This window comes from Talpa occidentalis, unplaced genomic scaffold (genome assembly GCF_014898055.3).
Source record: "Talpa occidentalis isolate TD23 unplaced genomic scaffold, MPIMG_talOcc4v2.1 talOcc4.8, whole genome shotgun sequence".
NCBI classification, from domain to species: Eukaryota; Metazoa; Chordata; class Mammalia; order Eulipotyphla; family Talpidae; genus Talpa; species Talpa occidentalis.
Genome location: NW_023605194.1, coordinates 42,205,181 through 42,227,864, shown reverse-complemented (window position 1 = coordinate 42,227,864; position 22,684 = coordinate 42,205,181). Strand labels below are relative to the sequence as shown.

Below are 22,684 nucleotides of genomic sequence, written 5' to 3'. Positions count from 1 at the left end.
AGAAAGAGACAAAAGACTTCCTGGCTCCAAAGGTCTAGTAAATAGCAAAGGCTTAGGAGGCCACAAGACAATTCAACACAAAAAGGAGAGCATTAAAGTTTGCTGCCAATCTCTCCTATCCTAAGAAACATGAACAAAGATAGTTCAATTTCAACTATCCCTGTCTTTTCAACCCAGTGTTTTCCTGGTGTTCTGCTTTGACAAAACAAACTAACAAGAAAACAAAAACACCCACAACAAAAACCCAAAATCCAACAATTTGCAGACTGTATTTTTCTGATCTGAAAGAATGTTAGATTATAGGGGCACTGACATCAAATGAATATAGAGTCAGAAACCCTTTTTTAGGCCAGGCCCTGAGACTCCTGCCACACAAAATCTACCTGTATAAATTATGTACATAGAATATATAAATGATCCAGTGTGTGATTTCAATCCTGAAAAACAAACAGAAAAAGGACTTAAAAGATCATAAAACTAGGAAGTCATGGGAAAGTGAGTGGTAGTGATGGAGAGATGGCTGCCAATGCGTAGGTGTAAAAAGATGGGAATTATGATATCTGGAATAATAATGAAGTGAAATAGCCAGAAAACAGATCATGTCTATTTGAAGGCTTTCTTCTTGTTCACCGTCATAATACTTTTTCAGATTTTTAAAAACTATTGATCTTATTTGAATAATAATTCACATTTTCAGCAGACCATGAAACAAAGCCCCCAGATCTCCTAGCAGGTCCCTTTCATGTTTTCTTCATGTCAGTGAGCTCTGTGCATCACCTCCCCTGACTGCTCTGGAATGCATAGGCAAATACTCCACTGAGCTGAGTCATATTTAGGAGCTAACATGCTCCGGGAAATGCTCTGATTAGTTTTAGCTAAAAACAAAGCAAAATAACCTGTTTCAAGGATTGACACAGATAACAATTTATCTGAACACTGAAACTGTGTAGGTTTCAGTGATCATGTTTCTATAAGTATCAAAATAACATGTAGGTGGAAAAAAGACCATTCAAAAGGATAACAATTCCTTCGACACCCCCCTCCCAAGGCAACATGTTTTCTTGATTATTCTTCCAGAACTGTCTAAGCTCTATATATCAACTTTGTTACTAAAACTATATAATTTTATATAACTATTATATATATAAAACGTTAAAAGAATCTATTAACAGGCATCCAGAGGAGGAGGGGAAGGAAGGGGGTAAGAACAAACTGGGGAGGGGGTACAATGGACTATGGTGGTGCTGGTGGGAGCACTATGGTAACAACACCTGAGGGCGGGGAGAAGCCTTACTTCCAAAATACAAGCAACAGTGTAAGCCAACATTACTTCAATAAAAGAATTTTTAAAAAGAGTATTGATATGAAAAAAGTTGAAGAAACTTCTCTGTAACCATTAAACCATTGCTACATAGAAAAATAAGTATTTACGAATAGAAATACATAATTAAGAGTATTTGATCCCTGAAAATCATCTATGCTATATTACTTTTTAAAATGGTTGAATGATATATATATTTTTAAAGATTTATTTATTTATTTATACAAGCACTGGGTACAGTCAGAAGCGCGGGAGGGTGAGAGAATTCACCAGAGCCAGAACGGGGAACAGAACAGGCAGACTGACGAAGTCCACTGCTGAGGGGAGCAGCGAGCGTGGCAGGAGAGGTCTGTTGCACCATGTGGGACCCTCGCTGGTGGCCGGGGATAGAACTGATGCTACAGAAGCTGCGGGCAGCTTCGCAGCCCAGTGCTCAACAGCTGCGCCACCAGGGGAGGCCTGGTTGAATAATATTTTAATTGTGTTAGTCTCTAATTTATTTAACCAATTCCCTGTTGAAAGACATAGAGGTTCTCCTCAAATTTTTTCTCAAAAGATATAATGTTTTGGGGCCTCCCTGGTGGTGCAAGGGGTTAAGACACAGCACTGTGAAGCTGTCTGCAACCTCTGCAGCACGAGTTCGATCCCTGGCCAGGGAGGTGACCCACATGGTGCAGCAGACCTCTCCTGTCTCACCTGCTGCTCCCCTCAGCAGTGTATTTCAGTCCGTCTGCCTGTTCTATTCCCCTCTCTGTCTCTGGTGAACCCTCTCACTCCCACACCTCTGGCCTGTACCCCAGTTCTTGTATGCATAAATAAAAATATTTTATTTTATTTTTTAAAGATTAATTTTTTTTTTAATTTATATAAGCACTGGGTACAGTCAGAAGCTCGGGAGGGTGAGAGAATTCACCAGAGCCAGAGCTGGGAGCAGAACAGACTGACGGAATACACTGCTGAGGGGAGCAGCAGGCGGCAGGAGAGGTCTGCGCGCCACGTGGGACTCTCGCCCGGCAGCCGTGGATCGAACCAGTGCTGCAGAGTCTGCGGGCACCTTCGCAACCCAGTGTTCAACTGCTGCGCCACCGGGGAGGCTCTTTAAATAAAAACATTTTTAAAAATATTTTTTAAAAAGTTATGTTTGTAAGTATTTTTTGTGGTTGACAGGCTATGTAAGTGTAATATCTCCAGAGGGATCAACACAGTGTTTATAGTACATACTAAATGGTATATTAATTCCCTTATCCTTTGTCTATTTTGTCATGTATATTTGCCATATGTGTATGTATATACATATGTATGTATATATGTATATACATATATCTATGATGACTTTTTGTTGCCCTGTATATACTCTATTCTTATAGACCCTAGTAGCCAGCTAATCTGAGATGTGTCATTTGCAGTTATGGAAAAATTTGTGTGAAGTTAATTGATACTTGTTTAGCCCTGGATTATTAGAATTTAGTTTATTCTGTGGATCCTAAAATTATCCAGCCTACCTGTAGTGCATCAGAACTTTCCTCTTAGTGAATAAAAGCTTACACATTGATAAATAGATAAGAAGAAATTTTTTTGGTAATCCCCCCATTTTCTGGCGTATGCGTTTAAAATTATTTATTGTAATTCACTTGTAAATGCCCGAAACTAAATCTTAGTCTGTAGAGCCCATTGGCCACCAGGGCAGCGGGCTAGTTAACCTCAACTCCTGGCCACTGACTGGGTTGCGGGGCACCTAGGAGGCGCTGCAAAATAGGGCAAATAAAAGAAAAATAGGGGAAAGGCAATTCCAGTAGAACTTCTCCAAGTGTAAGATGGAGAGGGAGGACATAATCCTGATTCATAGCCAGGTTTGTTGAAGGCACAGAAAATAAGAACAAAAGTAAAATCCATCATAATCCTAGTAAAAAGATGTGGAGGGACAGAAAGAAGGGGAAATGACATGGCATAGGCAGATATAGAAAATGTGATGGGACAAAAATAGATGGGCGGGAAATGATTGTAAGTGAAGTTGCTCCAGGAATATCACAGCTTTTCAACAAGAGAGATTAGTTTGTGCAGCTGTTTAACAGGGGACTCATCTCATTCCTGAGCTCTTAGTTTCCACTGTTGGGCAATAAATGCCTTTTGGGTGACAAGCATGATAGACTCACCTGGAGAAGTCAATCATGCTACTGTTCTGGGGTGGGGTAGAAAGATTAAACAACCCAAAGCCCCGCTTTATTCATTTGCCTATTCCTGGCCTCAAAACTACTATTTGGGTCAAATTTTAAAGAATATTACAAGAAATGACACAATAAAATTGGGTTTTTGTTAGTTTCAACTTTATTATCAAAGGCTACACTACCAAGATGTTTTCCAAAAGTTAGAATAATACTTTTCCCCCCACTTACTGAACTTCTAAGTATTAACCAACTCATACTAATAGACAGCAAAGAATCCTCTTCTAAGGAAATTCAGAAACTCCAAGTCTCCTTTCCTACAGGATCTTCAATAAGCTCTTAATATGAGCTTGCTTCTTGTGGAAAGAAGTATTTTTTCAAGAGAAAGTGATCAAGAGTTAGTCTAAAGTGTATCTATTGTCTCACTTAGCTAAATTATAAAAATTCATTAAGTAGCAACTTTCACATGATTTTTATTACATTACCGACATGTTTCCATCGTTTATTTATTTATTTTTAAAGATTTATCCATTTTTATACAAGAGCTGCGGTACGGGCCAGAGGCATGGGCGGGTGAGAGGACTCACCCGAGACAGAGCGGGGAGCAGAACAGGCAGACGGACCAAAATGCACTTCTGAGGGGAGCAGCAGGTGTGACAGGAGAGGTCTGCCCCGCGCCACGTGGGATTCCCGCCGCCACGTGGGATTCCCGCCGGGATCGAACCCGCACTGCAGAGGCTGCGGACAGCCTCACAGCCCTGTGCTCAACCCGGGAGGGCCTATTTATTTATTTATGCATACGAGAGTAGGGGTACAGGCCAGAGGCATGGGGGTGGGGGGAACGCTAGAGGATTCACCAGAGACAGAGCAGGGAACAAAACAGGTAGATTGTCTGAAATATACTGGTGAGGGGAGCAGCGAACAAGACAGGAGAGGTCTGCTGCGCCATGTGAGTTGCTCCCTGGCCGGTCAGGGATCGAACTTGTGCTGCAGAGACTGCAGACAGCTTCATAGGTTGCATCTTAACCCCTTGTGCCACCAGGGAGGCCCTGTTTCCATAGTTTAAATAACTGTACATAAGATCAAAGATAGCATGTAAGAATATCGGTGTAAGGGTTCTGTAAATATGAATTGAGTATTTGAATATGTATAGAGGTCCGTTAAATCACTCTGATGGCATATACTTATCCTGGAACTTTGTTATTTATAGTCATTCTCACTCCAAATACCATCAGTTACGAATGACAATTCTGGGCGTGCCACTGAGAGTTCCAGCAAACCTAGTTAATGATTTATTAATTTGATGCCTACTTTGTCAAATTAGAACACTTACGAAGTACAAAGCTTTGCATGAGAATCTGTTTTCCCAGTTATACTTATCATCGCTTTATCCTGGTGAAGACTATCCGAGTCGGACATGCCAATTGCTGCTATCAGAGGGGCTCGGGTGCCTAGAATTGGCCCCTAATTCAGTACGGCCCACCATGGTAACCCCATGTACCTATGGCACTAGACAGGCAGCCCGGAGTGTGGTTCTCCCGCCTATCGATTGGGCCTCTTAGGAAGCCCCGCCTCAGGGCCACAGCGAAGGGCGGTAGTTGGTTCTGCGCCAGTGAGTGGCGGCTCTTAGCTCCGCCCCAGCCGTGCCACCCGGGCCTGGCTGCCGCTGTTTCCAGTTGAGAGATGGCGGCCGGCGCAGGTAGATCGCTGCTGCTGCTTCTCTGCTCCCGGGGCGGCGGCAGCTGCGGGGCGCTGACTGCCGGCTGCTTCCCCGGGCTGGGCGTTAGCCGCCCCCGGCAGCAGCACCACCACCGGACGGTGAGCGGGCGCGCCCGGCGGCTCCGGGAGGGCGGGGCGGTGCTGCTGTGTGGGCGCCGCGAACCGAAAGGCCGCCGGGGCAGCGGCTAGTGGAGCTCCAGTCCCGGCCGCTGACGAGGTTGCGGGGCACCGAGGAGCCGCCTTGCCCTTCAGGCGCCTGCGGCGGCGACCGGGAGGGAGGCGGGCGGAGGAAACCGGGAGGAGGAGGAGGGGCGACGGCGGGATGTGCCCGCAGGACCGGCACACCAGGGCGGGGAGGGCTCGGGGCTCGAACCTTTCACTGACCCGCCCCCGATCTTGGTTCCCTCCCTCCTCCTTTCTTAACAGCTCTGCCCCTTCGCTCCTGCGCTGAGCCCCGGGCAAGTTGTTCCCCCTCCCTCCTCCTCCGGGCCGGTTGGGGTGTCCTGAGTCCGTGGCTGCCTTGTGTGCGTGTGTGTCAAAGCCACGCTGCAGGGAACTGTCCCCCGAGAGCAGCCCAGGCCCCCAGCGGGGCCGCTTCCTCGTCCTGTCTCGGCCTCCTTGGGAACGAGCATGAAGGAAAATCAAACTTTATCCCCCTCTGTGACTTCTGCGTGCGTGGGCATGGGGAACAGCTTCCTTGCGATGGATGCTGCATTGCTTCAGGAGGCAAGTTCCATATCCTCGGATCCTTAAAGGTCCTCGGTGGTCCTTCTTTGGAGGACTGGCTTGTCAGCTTGTTCAGCGTGCCTGAAGAAAGAAGGGTGGCAGCAGGCACTGGGGAGCGAATATGACAAGTTGCTCGCAGAGGCAGGGATTTGGTGGTTGTATTAACCAGTTATTGCTGGATTTCATTGGCTGGCAACGCACGGGAGTTTCTATTTCAACAGCGTTGGGGTGTGTGGTTTCTTTTTTTTTTTCAACTGCAAGGAATCAACTTGGCATGGAGTTCTTGACCTAAGAAGTTAGCCTGTTCTCTTTCCTTGGACTTTCTAGAGCCATACGTGTTGGTCTTTGACCAGCTCTGATAGAGTGTGGGTTTTATTCCTATGGCTAAGTTGTATGGTGTGGTAACGAGAGAATCACTGCAGACAGTTGGATCTCAGAACCTAGTACCGTCAGCTCGCAACAAATACATCGCTGTCTTGTTTAGCTCACTTTGCTCGTGAGAGAAAACGGAACTGAAGGTTTTCAGAGAGGATAACCAATACTGATGACAGCATACAATTAAGTATCTAAAGCTATGGAAAGAACTAATGCTCTGTAAAAGCAAGATGGTGTTGTTATTAATAGTCATAGGTATGGACCCTATCCTCATTCTGTGAGAAAATTGTATGGCACACTGACATATTGCTTTGCTGAAGCTTTTGGGTGAGAGCCTAGCTTTTCCACAGTTCAGTTTAGATTTGCATGTTTCATAGCCTCCAGCTAAATGTTTTGTTCGCTTTAAAAACCTTTAAAAAACATAAAGCTACCCAAGAATCTGATTGCATTCCCCTCTCTCTCAATTTACAGACTTCCCAAGTTGTCTTTATCTTTATAATTTGATAATATATTTTCTCACTTTGCACAGTTTGTTTATAAGATTATTTGGGTGTGGTGTTCATTTAGCATTTTAAAATTTGTGCCTTGTGTATTTTCCACTATGAGAACTGTCAAGCTGTGAGTGTCTTCCCTGTGTGGGTACTTTATGAAAGTGTTCTGTGCTATTCTGGGGTGGGTAAAAGTGGTGTGCTGAATTTGTAACTGAAAACACAATTAAAATGAAGTGTTATTTCTGAAGGGCAGAAGTGTTATCATGGGAATGTTAACTTGTAAATGAAATTAGGATTGTAAGATATTGAAAAAAGTTGTACCTAATTATTTAAAATATGTAAACAGGTCTTTTTCTGTGGTTGCTCTGAATCCATAATGTATACAGCTATTCCCATCCTCACAAGACTCAATGTGAAAGGTATCGCTTAGAGATTTGCTTAATTATTGACATTTTGTGCCTGAAAGTGAGGCCCACATTATACAGCTAATATGCAGTGGTTCTGGGATTCCCATTCACTACAAATATTCTGATTCTCTTTTTGTGTTCTTTTTATTATCAGGTACAATTGCTTCTTCACATCTCTCTTCCCTTATAAAATATTAGGAAAGTATTGACATATTAAACCATATGAATGATAATTGTCCTATATGCGAATGTTGATTTGAGACACATTTAATAGGCAATAAGAGAACAAACAACTTTCTCTTATAAAGGTCCCTGGGAGACACTGAGATTGAATCTTGCATAGGAGACATCCTGTGTATGTGCAGCAGATGGCACTCTGCATTGAAAACTTCACAAGTCCAGCTTGTGCCACTTTTGTTCTGTTATCATAGTTATGGTAAATTAGAGCCAGGGGAGTATAAACAGTATTAGTGCTGGTTAATTTTTGCTCTAGAGGTATGTTTTTTGAAATCCAGTTTTCCCAAGTTTGCAGTATGAGTCCAAAGCAATACAGTAGTTCAGCTAATCAGTAAATGTGGTTGTGTAGACATAAACATAACTCTCTCCCACCCCCACTTTCAGTTAAAGCATCATTCAACAAAGTATCTAGAAATAAAGGTGCAGGGGCTTATTCATTATTTTTAGCACAATATAGTGTAATTTTCCCTTCCTGTGTGAAGAGTCTATTATTGCTCCCCAGCTAGGGACTGTAGCTAAGATTCATGTAAGGTATTGCATTCCTTTTGTGTAGTTAGTGAAGATGGATGCTGTTTTCTAGGCTGATTCTTTGAGATGGTACTGCCTTCCATTGTGACCTGTGTAATTTTATTTTATTTTATTTTTGTTAAATTAAACTGTCTCATCCATGATTACCACAGCCTGACTGTTGGTATTTCCTAGCAGTTAACTGAGTTACTAAATCTGAGTTACTAAATCTCTTACTTAAGTTTGCCATTGTGCTGTTAGTGTGTGGCAGTCCCTTTCTACACATTGTAGGTTTTTGGCAATGATATAGTTTCTTTTTAACCTGAAAGTTTTAACAGGTTACAATGCTTGACACAAAGGCCAGTTCCAGTTCTTTAATTGGGTTTTTCATGGTCTGGTTCAGAATCACTTTGCCAGATCACTTCAGCACAAACACTTCACTGTACTTGAATCAATGTCCCCATGTAGCCATACTAAACATTTATGTAGTTCTTAAAGACAAGTTTCCGTCTTAATCACTCTTCTGACCTCTGAGGTCTGTTGCAGGTCCTGACCTATAAGTCACTTCTGAATTGAACATCCTCACTTCACAGATGAGGAAACAGACTTCTAGGTTGTGGTTGTATTTGTGGTTAATTACATTTGGGATTAAAATTTTTAAATGGGAGTGGGTTTAAGGAGAAATCCCAGTATGAATTTTAATTCGTGGTGATTCTTGGCTCTTAATTCCTTTCCATTCTTATATTGTGTCCTTTCTGAATTTCGGTAGGATTTATTATTTTTAGGACACAAGTTGACACTGACTTGTTTTGTTCTCTAAATATTTCTTGTGGGTCCCTAATCTTACTGAGGAGATGAAGCAATGTTATGTGCATCTTATTACCTCTGTGACTCTTAGACTGCAGTATAGTGCTAGATACAAAGATGATATATTCAGATAAGCATTGATTGGCTGCGCATCCATTTGTTTCATTGTCAATGAAAAGATATGCTCTACCTCCCCCTCCCCCCACTCTTTTGCACCTCTTGTTTGACTTTTTTAATTGCCTATTGCTTAGGTAGCCCCATTTGGATAATTGCTTTAAGGTTTGTATTGCCAGTGCTGACTTTGGTTACATATATACTTCTTTACAGTAGTATATATATATTTATATGGTGGTACTAAGCTTTCTGTCCAAAGCCAGCAAAAATATGATAAATAACCAGATTATTAGAAATATGTTGAATTGAATCAGATTCTAGATTTGTTACTGTTATAGTCTACTATAATAAGATTTGAGGGTTCTGAATAAATATCATTAGAGTAGATTGCTTTTAAGAAAGCAGCTACTCTTTTACTTATTAAAATCTTGTTTATTTTGAAATGATAAAATATTTGAAGGAGTAAATTTATATTTCCTCAAAACATTTTGATTATTTGAACTTTTTATAAATCCCAGGAGGCTCTATTTTATGCTTTGTGGAACTCTATTCTGAGAAGAAATCTAAATAGACAATGCAGGTTCAAGAATGGTATTTATCAAAGATAATAAACTGAATGTGAGTCATTTTTTTGTTTGTTTGGGAGCTGCCTCATGTTTGAAATTGAAATCAAGGAGTGATCTTGGTCTTCTGCAACAACTTTTCAACTGGTATCATTGGCAGAATAACCACTGAGGTGTTGTTTTAATTTCCTTTTATATTCTAGCTTTGTGCCTTGGTGTGTTTTCTTAAAAATTACTGTTTGTCTTTCTGTGTTTAAGGACAAGATTAAAGATTACTCCTTAAGATTTCAAGATAGCCACTCAGTACAGGGGAAGCCTCCATTATTTATTTGACTGATTAATACCATACCGTGGCCCATGGATATATTAGAATTACTGGAATAACATGTTATTAGGAAAACTAAGATATTACCATGGAAGACATGTACTTCAAAGAATCCTAGAATATAGAGCTCAAAAAAAAAAAAAATCCCCTTAGATCAAGGAAATACATGCAAGAGCACTGAAGTGGCTGTTTCCTTAGTAGCCTTACAAGTTCTTGTAGAGCTGAAAATGGCTTCCATATCTGCTGATTTTCCCATTTCCCATTCAGCTCTTTTCTTAGAAAACCACACAGTTCTGTTCTGTGTTTTATTTTTAAAAAGTTAAGGTTAGACTGGTTTTCAGAAGTGAGTTGGGATCAAATTCTTCCAGCAAGTACCTAAACTCAAACTTAGTCTTGGCTGATGATACCTGTCCAAAAAAACCAAAAAAACCCTGTCCTCTGTAAGTTGAACAAAGGGAAACAATCTATTTATTTATTTCACCACACTTTATTACATTCTTGCAGTGAAACAGCCTATATGAAAATAAAAGTTGATATCAAGCAAAATAATTTTAACAAATATAGTGAATTATTGACCCATAAACTGTATGCAGGCTTGAATTTTTTATATTGATAAAAGTGTAACTTGGTAAATTGTATCACTAGCATATAAACCAGCATGCTAAAACTGAACAACTTCTAATGCAGTTCTGAAATGATTGGATAATATGACTTTGCATTTTAACATCTCTCACTTAAAAATAAGAGCTTTAGGAGTGGATAAAATGAGCAAAAGGTGTCAATTGTATGGTCATTGATGGAAAGTAGACTTTCAGTGATATTTAAGTCTATATACCTGAAACCTATATAATGTCATAAGCCAGTATTACTTTAGTTTTTTAAAAAAGAGCCTTTCCCAAAAGTTCTTGAATGACATTAGTAGCTTTTATTGATCTACAAGAGGGGGTGTTTACTTTTTATGCCTTGCTACTAAAGTTTTCAGTTTATACCTAATTTTTTTTTTTTTTTTTTTTTTTTTTTAAGTATTGTCCACTTTGTTTGGGGAGCATTTGTAATAATCACCAGAAAATTGCTGAAGTGCCCCTTAGGTGTATGAGTCTCTCTTAAATATACAGTCCTGAATTTATTGCCTTATGTGTTAACTTCTTTTTTGTCTTTTAAGGCAGGTCTTCTTTGTACTTTTTACTTATCTGTAGTAAGTGGTGCTGTAGAATGTTTGAGCATTAATGTCTGCTTCAAGTTGATTTAGAGAAAGTTAATTTAGCAACTGATTATTTTGTCAAATAACAAGTGAGCAAATGGTTAGCTTGAACTACCTGACCTCTATGCATATAGAAGAAAGTTTCTAAAATCTGAGGGCACTGTGTTACTTTGTTTCATTCTTTCCATAACTTATGAGAGATATTATTACCCTAGTTTTATAATGAGGAAATTGAGGATGAGATAGGTTCACTTGTTCTTAAGTGTCCTAAACTGTTTTAATGCTAGGGATACGAAGGTGGTCGGGACCGATGTTTTGGAACTGGGATTTAAGTCTAGGTCTGGTTAGAATTAAAGCTGTACCCAGCTGGACACCAGTGTGGGTCCTCCTGTTTAGTGTTCTCTTTCAGCCATGTTCCTTTCTCAAATCTCTACTGTGGTTTTTCTTCCAAGAGATCTCACCATCTTTCCCCTAGGCTATGTTTCTTAAATCTCTTTCTCCACCCTCCCCTTCAGGTGTTAGATGGTAAGGGTCTCAGTTATTCCTCTTTAGATTCTAAAAAGTTCCACCTAGTAAACCTGGTAATTATTATGCATTGCTTCTCTATCAGGCCCTTTTCTATCATTGTCTAGTATACTCTACATTAATTCTTGAGGCAAAATACTGCCGTGATGTACTATGAAAAGCAAGAAGTCTTAGAAAGGTTAAATAACCTAGAGTTATTAAAAAAATATCTGTTGAACTCTTACTCCTTGTGAGGCTTTGTGCTGGGAAAGAGATGTCTCTCGGGTGGCCCTGAGAGTTAGCAATCTGACCAGGAGACATCAACAAAAAAGACTAACTTGCTGTGCTTTGTTACTTTTTTTCTTCTGAAGGTCTAGTGAGAACACCTAGACCAACCTGAGAGAGTTGGGAAGGCTTCACAAGGGAGGCCTTACTTGAGCTGAAAATATGAGAAATTTAATGTTGAGAGACTGGAAAGGTGTGAACCTTCTTTGTAGCTCCAGGATCAGACATGGCAGATGAGGGAGTAAGAGGTTTTTGGGAAACAGCCTATAGTTTGTTACAACGGGAGAATGGGCAAGAAAAGCCAGAGATTAGGTGAGTAATAGTTGTGATACCAATAATAATTAATATTTATGAAGTGTACCAAGTGTCAAGTATTTTATATAGATACTCTTACTTAGTTCTTGTGATACCCTATGAGTAGTAACTTTTACCCTCTTTTTATGGATGATGAAATTGAGTTAGCTCAGATAGATTAAGTGATTTGCCCAGGGTCACAGTTGGTGACACACAGCTAGTAAATGACTTACCCAGGATCACAGAGCTGGCAAGGGCATACTTGGCATATAAATACAAGCATTCTGACTCTAGAGCCTATCTCTTGATGACTGTGCTGTGATGAGGGATGAGATTGTAAAGGACTTGTGAAAGAGTTAAAATTTTATATGTAGATCAGTGAATTGTTTTGGAATTCAACCATAGTGGAAAAATATGTTCTAAAATCATGATCCAGCACAAGCATGTGTCTGTAAAATTAAGAAAAGTTTCATGAGACTGTGGTTTTACTATGTAAAGGGCATATGTAGTTTTTATTCTGTTTTGTTAAAGAAATACTGTTGGTTGGGGCACAAATTGATTTTATAATTTAAACCACAGTTTGGGAAAATACTAGATAATAGGTGAATTTCTGAAGAATTTCAAGTTGGGAAATCACATGATAAGGTTTGTGTTTTTAGGTAGGTCACAGGGGCAGCAAGTAATTTGAAGGCTGGATTGGAGAGGATGGGACCAGGAAGGCAGAGAGATCAATAGGGGCATCTTCATGAACCAAACAAGAGCTATTTGGACTGGGAGAGTAGCATTGTTGATAGAGAAAAGGGAATAATGGTAATGGAGATTTAGGAAGTAAAATTGGTAGAATTTGGTGATTGGATGTAGACCATGAACTAATAACAGATAGAAATGCAGTTTAGTTAAAAGACCATTTGCCTGGATTACTTGGGCACTGAAACTTTATTTCTTGACCTTGTATTCCTGTTTTATAGTGTTAAATGTTTCTTTGTTGTTTTCTGTGCCTCTACTTTTGTATTTGAAAGCGTACTGATCTGGTTTATTTTTAAATATAGTGAGATGCCCCATATTCCTGCTTTCCTCCCCTTCCGGATACCATCCGAACCTGGAAGGTTTGCACAACATTGTGAAAAAGTTCACATAATGAGCACCCAGTAAATCTTTGTTGAATGAGTGTGTTCTCTGTATTATACTCTTCCAAAGTTTATGTTCATTAATTAGAGACTCTTAAGAGTACTTTTCTTTTACTTCATTCTTTGAATGACTTCAATCATTATTTGATTCCCTTTAGGGAATATTGAGCATTGTATAATGATCTTTTTTTTTAAACTGACCACTCTTGAATATGAAACCTTTCCTTAGTAAAATTTTTGCAACCTTCTTTTCCACTTTAGAAATGGGAATAAATGAGATTTCTACTGCTTTGGCCACCCAAGTGTGTCAAGAAAGAACTACAAAATAAAAACTGTCATTGAGAATAAGTTATTTGTTGTGATTTTCCAGCAATTTAATTGACTAAGGTACCTTACCGATTGCTTTATTCAGAAGGCACGTATTCTTTAGTATTGTAGGTATTACAATGCAAAGATAAATAACTATTTCATAACTATGACAATTTTTTTAACTATTTATGTATACAAGAAACTGGGTGTAAGCCAGAGGTGTGGGGGGTGAGAGGATTCACCAGAGAGAGAGAGGGGAGCAGAACAGGCAGATCTATTGAAATACACTGCTGAGGGGAGCAGCGGACGAGGCAGGAGAGGTCTGCTGCGCCATGTGGGTTGCTTCCTGGCCAGCCAGAAATTGAACTCGTGCTGCAGTGGCTGGCAATAGCTTGATAGTGCTGTCTGTACCCCCTGCGCCACCAGGGAGGCCCTATGACGATTTTTAGAGACATTACAGTATCAACTCTACGAGAAGAGATTGTATTTGCAATATAATTGATAAGCATTTCGAAATTTATGAAAGCAAAGGATTGCTATAATATCACAGATCATTTTTCTTAGTTAAATGAAGAGATGGAAGTGGAGTGTGTGTGTGTGTGTTTGTGTGTGTGTGTGTTCCAGTCATCAAAATAAAAATAAGAAATTGAATAAGGATGGTTGATTAGGTGAGTCTAAAGGGCTTCTATAAATCTAACATACGTATTACTTTTATATAACACTTTACAAGTATTATTGCCTTGGAATGGCTTGTATAAAATCTCAATTCTAGGTATAATATATTCGCTTATTCTCACAGGGTTCAAGGGGCTTGATATAAAGAAAAATAGCCTTCTAATTCCTTTTCAGGAAAGTTTGCATAGTTACTTCTGACATCTTGATGAACAATTTACCCTGCATTTCCTTTAAATGTCCATTATGCCTTTAGTCCCATCTTTATCCTTTGTCTTCTTTTCTCCAAAGTGCTGAGGGAATGGGGAAAGGTGGGAAAGCCTGTCAACCTGAAACAGAAAACGTTCTGTTTCCTTTGTAATTATCAGTACATCACAGGGATCCTGAGTGTGAAAACTTAGCTGCCCATGATAGTTTATTCTCCCAAACTCTGTGAACTGAGCTTAGTACAGTGTCAAGAAAATAAGCATGCAGTCAGTGTTGTATAAATGAAAGTGAGTTAAAAGGCCCTAGAGGACATTGTCTAAATCCTTCAACCTGGGGGATAGTGCAATTACATATCATCTAGTTTTCTGTGCCTAGAGACTACAGTGATAAAAATCATAGATATCAAGAAGGAATTATTTTTCTTTAATTTAGGCAGTAACTAATAATTTTAAGATTCCATAGATTGTACTGAAACAGGCAGGACAATACAAATTGCTAAGTAAAAGAATGGGAAAAGATTATAGTTCTGTTATAAGTAATTTAAGAAGTTGACACAATGATATCTACCTGGTAAGTATTTGAAACTAGTAGGGGAGAAGAGGGAAGGATGGAGAGCTGGGCACTGTAGAAGAACAAGGGAACTATTTAAAGGAGGTACTGCTAGCCCTAGATTCCTTTTATGTATCTCCAAAGACCACAGATATGTGGAAGTGTTTATTTTGAAATTAATCTTCTGTATTTCCATTCTGTCTTTACTGTATCCTGTATCTTACACTGCCAGAATTCTGCTAGCTTCCATGGAGCAGGGATGTGGCAAGTGGCCAAGTATGATAAAAGCCTATTTTTAATTTTAAAACGGAGAATAGATGTCATAATACTTTAAAGAAATGTTTGAAGATAGATTGAATGTAGAAGTAGTAGAAACCTAATGAGAAGATTGAAATTTTTTTTATTTGCTTTTAACAGAATTACATTTTTTTTTTTTTGTAAGCAGGAGAATACTAGTTTATGTTTGTACAGAAGAAATACTAGCTTTTTTTTTTTTTTTTTTTTATAGAGGCATGTTATTTATTTATTTATTTGTTTGTTTGTTTTGTTTATACAAGCACTGGGTACAGTCAGAAGCGCGGGAGGGTGAGAGAATTCACCAGACCAAGAGCGGGGAGCAGAGCAGGCAGAAGGACCGAAGCACACTGCTGGGGGGAGCAGCGGGCGGCAGGAGAGGTCTGCGCGCCATGTGGGGTGGCAGGAGAGGTCTGCGCACCATGTGGGACCCTCCTCCGGTGGCCGGGGAGCAGCTGGGGATCGAACCGGCGCTGCAGAGGCTGCAGGCAGCTTTGCAACCCAGCGCTCAACCACTGCGCCACCGGGGAGGCCCAAGAAATACTAGCTTTTGTCTGTCTGTATCAATTTCTCTTTTTCCCTAATCCTAATCTTTGAGTACTGGTGTTAGAAGCAGGAAAAATGAGTTTTCTGGTCACTAAGAGGTGATGGTGATTTGTTTTTTTATTTTTGAGGGAATCCCAAGTTTGTGTAAATACCATGTTATATATTATGTGTGCATGTTAGTAATTGGGTTTTATTTCTTTATTTTTTTCCTTGTTTTAACCCCAAAGACAATGAAATCTTTTATTTTTTATTTCCAGCTCTGACTTATGCTTCAAAATAAAATGTGGTCTAACCACAGTTGACATGATACAAACAGATTTGTAGTATAACTTATTACAGAATTTTGGAATATTAATTAATTAATGGAGAACTGAATTCTAGTCAGTACTTTCTCTAATTTTAATCTCATTCTGCATTGGTGTTTGATTCAGAATGAAATCAAGTTCATAGTTTGGCCAAGTGCCTCAAAGTCGGGTAAGCTTTAAATATGTAATGGTTTTCTTTTTAATGATTGTTAGAGCTTTTATCAGTAAAGGGGAAGGGGAATGAAAGGGAACTATAATAGATTTCTTGCCTAAAACAAGTGTTCTTGTTAGGGGGAAAAGGACCCACAGCCAGGCAACCCATTCAATATCCGGGCTGCCCTATAACATTCTCAGTAAGATTAAAAGTAGAGGCAGCTGAAGCCCTGAGTTATGGATCTGAATGTCACACTTACCACAACCAGCATCAGAAAGTAGCAGCACTAGTGGAAGAAAAGACAGAAGATAACTACTGATGAGCAAGTTCTCAAAGAAGCTCACTTAGAAAGGCCTTTCTATCACCAGAGGTTTTTGTTTTTGATTTTTCCAGCTGGGTGGGTGGGTTGAAGAATGTCCTCATAAGTAAATTACATTGTGTTCAGTCAAAGGTACAAATGGAAAAGGCTTTTCTTTTTAAATTATGAAGTATGCCATGTCTATAAAAGCAAGTAGAGCAATGTATTTCCTTTAGCTTGAGAAGCAACCTTGCTTGAGAAGCAATACTTGCTGCTGCAAATATCCTTGCTCAGTCCTATTTCTTGTCTTTTCCCCCCAAGAGTTATAACCTCTCCAGTTTGGTGTTTACTGTTTCCATGCATGTGTTTATATTTTTGCAAAGTATTACAAAAGTATTATATAGCAACGTATTACACTGTGTGTATCCTTATGCAATTTGTTCTTTTTGTTTAACACTAAAAATTTTATGTAGTTGATAAATGTGGTTCTGGACCATTTGTTTTTAACTACTTTGTGGTCTGTTGTTCTCTAGTCCACGTGTTTAAACATTCTGTTGACTGAAAGCCTTTTTGGCTGAATACTTTAGGGGGAGAGGGAAGAGGAATATACTATGTTATTTTTAAAGTTAGGTTAGGAATGTTGTTTTGACTTTCAAAAAACAGTTTCCTTTTTTGGTGTGGAATGTCCTCGTTTATCATATTCCTGGGAAAACCCTTTGTACTTCCTGAGAGAGGGCAGAGAAGAGCAATGTTTCATCACACAGATGATCATGTCTTATGCAAAATGCAGAACAGCGTCTGCTATAATTCAGCTAGCTCCTGAGGGATTGTGCTGCTGCAGCAAAAAGCTTGGTTTGCGCTAGTAAAATTCTCAGATCTTTAAAGTGCAGATAAGTTATGGATGGAAATTTGTTGGCATTAGTCTTTTTTTTTTTTTTTTCCTGTGTGTTGGAATAATTTGCAGTTGGGGACTATCTGCTTTATTTGGTAAAGAATTGGTACCTAATATGGTAAAAAGACTTCTGAAATTATATCTTGGTTTTGTGGCGCAAAGAAAAAAATGAGGTCTATAAATAAGGGGAAGTACTTCTTTTTGAGGCAGGTTGTTAGTATGAAATAAATATTTGTGTTAATAAAAACATGTATATATATATAAAACTTTGTAGTCATTGATTTTAAAAGGTGATCACTGATAAATATTTTTTTTTCAATTTTTTTTTGCCCCACAGTCTTCTCAATTTTATGCAGTTGTCTTTAATTTGCAGCATATTTGGTAATGGTTTGAATATTTTTGCAGAATGTACAATACAGAGCTTCATTCAGATGGTCCCTGTAAATGATTTGCTATAGTGCATTAACCATAAATGCTGAGGCAGCAAGGGAAACACTAATAAATGGGATGCTTTTCAGGACTACAGCTAAAGCAAGGCAAACACAAGCCAAAATTAAGAAGAAAATGTTAGCCACCCAAGATGTAGTCTGGCTAGATATGCTATTAACAATGCATATTCCATTCAAATTAAATCAATCAAGATCTGGGGAATGTGAATCACCAGACTTTAAAAGGTAGCCCAACTTTAAGCATATTAGAATTAGGAGATAATGCAAGAACAGTCTTCTGGCTAAAACTTATTTAGAATGAAAACTTAAACTTTCTTTTTCTTATTGGTAGATTCACAGGCTTCAAGAATGATAAAACTACTGCCTGTTTGTTTCTTTCATTGCGGTTCTTAGAGGAAGGATGCTGAATGAACCTGCAAGAAAAAGAAGGGATTTTTTTTTTTTCATAGGAATTATTAGATGGAAGGAGAAAAGAGTATTGGTAATTAAGAATGATTTTTGTTTTTTCACGTTTCTGTTTTTCTTGCAAGTCACAGTTTTTTTCCCCCCACAAATTACTTTTCCATGAATAACGTAGGTGTGGAGAGAGGAGTAGTATGTGAACAGATTTTTAAATTTGTTCTTGTTTTTTAATGATCTCTAATTTAGTTTGCCAAGAGTTGGGCATTTTGAAACCAAACTCCTAAACCAGAGAGTTGTGTGGGTAGGCAAATGAATTGTGTTTTTTCTTTTTAGTCAACTAAGATTTCTAAGTTTTATAAACTTGTTTCTGAATCTAGTGAAATTTCCTGAATGAACTTGGATAGCCTGAGATGTCTATTACCAAGGTCCCCTAATTCTTAAAAAGTATTTATTTCTTCATTGTTTATTAGCATTATTTATTTTTTAAAAGTGCTGTAAGCATAGACATGGGGTGAAAAAAAATTTCCTTCTTTAAAGTTTCTTGTAAAAGTATTTGTTATGACTTGTTTCTCCAGATACTCTATCTTTTACATCTCTGTGAGCTCACCATGTGGTTATCAAAGACTCCATACTTTCTTTCTTTGAAATATATATTTCAGAGTTTCTCAAAATCAATCTGTATTTATCTAGGTATGACTATATTCTTTTAAAAGTGCTCTCTTTTCCTAAATGTCACTATAATTAGCAGCTCTGAATGACCTAAACAAAGACTTTTTTGACTTTTTCTTTTCTTTTCTGGCATTTATGCTGAGATGACCATGTCAGCAGGCTCAGAAGAGCCTTCACCTTTGACATTGACTTTACTTTTTTTCTATTCTTTTAGGTCTTTCACTACCATTCCTACAGTGACTGGCAAGATATTGTTTCCACTTCACTCTCCATGTACCATGCCAGTGACATCTTAGCTGCTAGAGTGTGGAGCTGGCCTGTGGGAGTCAAGTAAGTGCCTTTTTTACTATTTAGCATGGTTTTTGCCTACTTTGCAAAAGCCATGTGGAGTAACTTCTTAAGATTAGTTTTTAAAAAGGCACTTGCTTGATCTTTGTGGGGTAGCTCTTTGCTCCAGCCTGCTATTGAATATCTGGTAGCCAACGTGGGGCTGAATTTACTGAGGTGATGATCACAAAATGGATTATTTTTACTGGGGTAGACCCTAAGGAATGTTAGATTTGATATTGACCTGACTAGATTATTTATATTGGGGAACAATCCCTGTCCCATTGCAGAATAAATGAGAACTTCTATGTTAGCTCAAACAGTTACTCTGCTCTCCTAGCAGGCTATAGATGACCGGAGGTCTGCTGGGTTGCATGGAAAGAAAACAGCACTCCCAGGAAAGCCAATCACCTTGACATTGATCTAAATTAATTTAGCTTAATATGTGGAAGAAGTGGTGGTTGATGTTAATGAAGCTTAGGTTTCTGATTTATTGCTAAGTTGCTAAAACATGGTATTTTACTTTTACAGGTCACCTTTAAGTTTTGCCTATATAAATTAACACATCCCCTCTTATGTCATAACAATCATGTAAGGGAGAGTGTTTTCCTGCTCTGTCTTAGGTATTGGTGATGTGTCCTGTTCACGCAGGGGAAACTTGAACATTCTCAGGTATGTGAAGATCATGATTCATAAGCATTTTCTCCCTGCAAACAAAACACATTTTATTTTAGTATGAACTCAGAATACGCTCTTGCAAAATCTATTTTTTTATTGTTCCTGGTAACACACAACAGGGACTGAGAAACTATAGCTGAGATTGCTGCATATTTTTATAAATAAAGTTTTATTAATTTATATATTGTCATGGATATTTTTGCACTGCAAGAGTTGAGTTGTGATAGAGAAAACATGGCCCACAAAATCTAAAATACTATCTGTATCTTTAAGAAAAAGTCTGCCAACTTCTACTGTAGAAGAATCAAATTTCAAATTGTGTTTAGACATAAACTTGCTAGAACCACAGCTGATTTCAAATAGTCTTCGAAAGAGAAAGCCAAGATCTAGAAAGCCAAGATCTATGTCATAATGCTCGCTAACAAGTAAATATTTGCTATATATAGAGAGTGGTGGGACTGCTAATATAAGATTAATGAAATGGGAGGATATGATGGCAGTCCAACTTCTTTAGTTTTTCTCTCACTCATTATATTCTGTGTCCCTCCCAGTAGATCTATTTAGGGCTGGTTATTTAGGCTGCCCTAGCTGTAAGTCAGGCTCAGTGTATTCTTTTCCTTTATTTCCCCGGAAATAAAAACAAAGACTTAATGATTTATACTATAACGATATGATTTATTGGAGAATTTGGAGCTTGTATACTTTCATTACTTGACAATAACTAGGTGATTGTTTCATAGTTGTTATGTGCTTAAGGGTAAATTAGTTGTAATAAAACAGGAAGTCTGAGCCTTGTTCATAATTTTGTAGCTAGGAGCAAAACCAAAATTGGTATAGACAGAATGCTTCTCTTATATTTGTGTCTTAGTCCACAGATTGAAAGAGTGTGTGTGTTGTGTTGTTTGTGTCTAACAGTTTAAAGTATAATTTGGATTACTTTCTGTCTTGTACCTCTGTATAACAATCTGCAAATTATGTTTCAGTTTTAAATGGATTTTTAAAAATAAATTTTAAGACAATTTGGAATTTACAGGACAATGGCAAAGATAGGACACAGAAGTCCCATATGTACCTCTTCCCCATTTCACTATTATTGACCTAGTAGTGTTAGGGGAAGTAGTATTAGACATTTGTTATAATCAGTGAACCAATATTGATATATTATTATTAACTGAAGTTCATACTTTTTTTCAGATTGTCCAAATTTTCCCAATGTATTTTTTCTGTTCCAGGATTAAATGAAATTTTTTTTAGCGTGTTCACTGAGGTAGAAGGCATTAATATTACCACCTGAAAGTTACAGTAGTTCATAGTGTGATGAAATAAGTAAAGGCTTAACTGCTGCAGAATTCTGACATGTTCACATTTATATTCTGTAACATGTTGAGAAAATAGTTACTCTACCATAATGATAGTAATGTTCTTCAATTGTTTCTAAATTTTTGCACTTCAATTCCAGAAAGGCCAAGGCAGCTTGGTTACTCCTAACTATTGTGGCATGCTAAATTGCTGGTGTTACTATTCTGAAGTAAATTGTCTTCTTTGGAAACTATGTGTATCTATCCTTCTTTGTTTACCTTCCTAAAATTAGGTATTGAAGTTAGCACCTTCTAATGAATCATTAATCATTTAATTTCCCCTATATAGACCTTTAAACATTTCTTGTAAGTTGAATAAAGTGGGTGGTGTTAATGGCTGCTTTTTATTGTGACCAGAGTTTTGGGATTCTTTTGAGATGAATATCTTACCTTTATGGTCTGATTTAAGTAGCATCACCAATTGTACTACATCCTTCCATTCTTTTATTACATTAGGCTGATAAACTTTGGGTATATTAATTCTGACTTCAGTATTTTAGTGTGTGCATGTTCTTTCCTCTATCTTTGTTAGATCTGTGAGTTAGCTTTAGTCTTGCACCTCTGTATTTCACATGTTCTTTTGCCTTTCAAAGGAAACAGTTTAATCCTAATCAAAATGTGGCATTCTCTTCCAAATAGGAGTGCCTTTTAGTAACTTCATTTTTTTTTCTTAATTGTGGTAACTGGCTTTTCCAGTTACTTGAATTAAAATTAATTTTGGACTCTTCCCTTTTTATTTCTCCTGCCCTCTCTCCCCCTTTTTTTTGTAACCCTTTCTACCTTTAAAAAAATTATGGTAAAATACATTTAACAAAATTTACCATTTTCATAACTTCTTGTGTATACTTCAATAGTCCACCCTTTTATTCAGTAACAAATTCCTAGTTGGAGTGTTCCTAATCTTAATTGGATATATACACATGGTATTTCTTAAATTCCTTCATTCTAAATCTACATACAGCACTTAGCACTTTTGAAGAGTTGTATAATGTGTGAAAATAGAGAGCTCCCTATAAATGTTGCTGAAATATTAGTCCGAAAAATACCTGTCAACAATTATGTTGATGGAGGTTAGATTAGGGTCATTCCTTCTTCTTAGGGAAAAAGCAAATTTTAGCTAAACATATGGAAGAATTTTCTTTGATATCAACTTTCTAAGATAGTGGTTTATTTTCCTATCATTATATCAACTTTAATGTGGAGTGGACATCCTTATGGCTATATAGTTCTTTGTTATTATATCTGGTGTCTTTTTTTTTTTTTTTTTAAAGATTTATTTATTTATGTATTTATACAAGCACTGGGTACAGTCAGAAGCGCGGGAGGTTGAGAGATTTCACCAGAGCCAGAGCGGGGAGCAGAGCAGGCAGAAGGACCGAAGTACACTGCTGAGGGAAGCAGCGGGCGGCA

At 38.2% G+C, this 22,684-nt stretch overlaps 1 protein-coding gene across 1 annotated transcript in view; it reads left to right on the top strand.

Annotated features, from left to right (window-relative positions):
- The first annotated feature begins 5,162 nt into the window (after nt 1-5,162).
- Nucleotides 5,163-22,684, top strand: part of MCU (mitochondrial calcium uniporter) — a 133,581-nt gene continuing 116,059 nt past the window's right edge. The window contains exon 1 of the mRNA XM_054690574.1: nt 5,163-5,301. Within this exon, the coding sequence (XP_054546549.1) occupies nt 5,167-5,301 (135 nt within the window). The 5' untranslated portion in view covers nt 5,163-5,166. The remainder of the gene's footprint in view (nt 5,302-22,684) is intronic.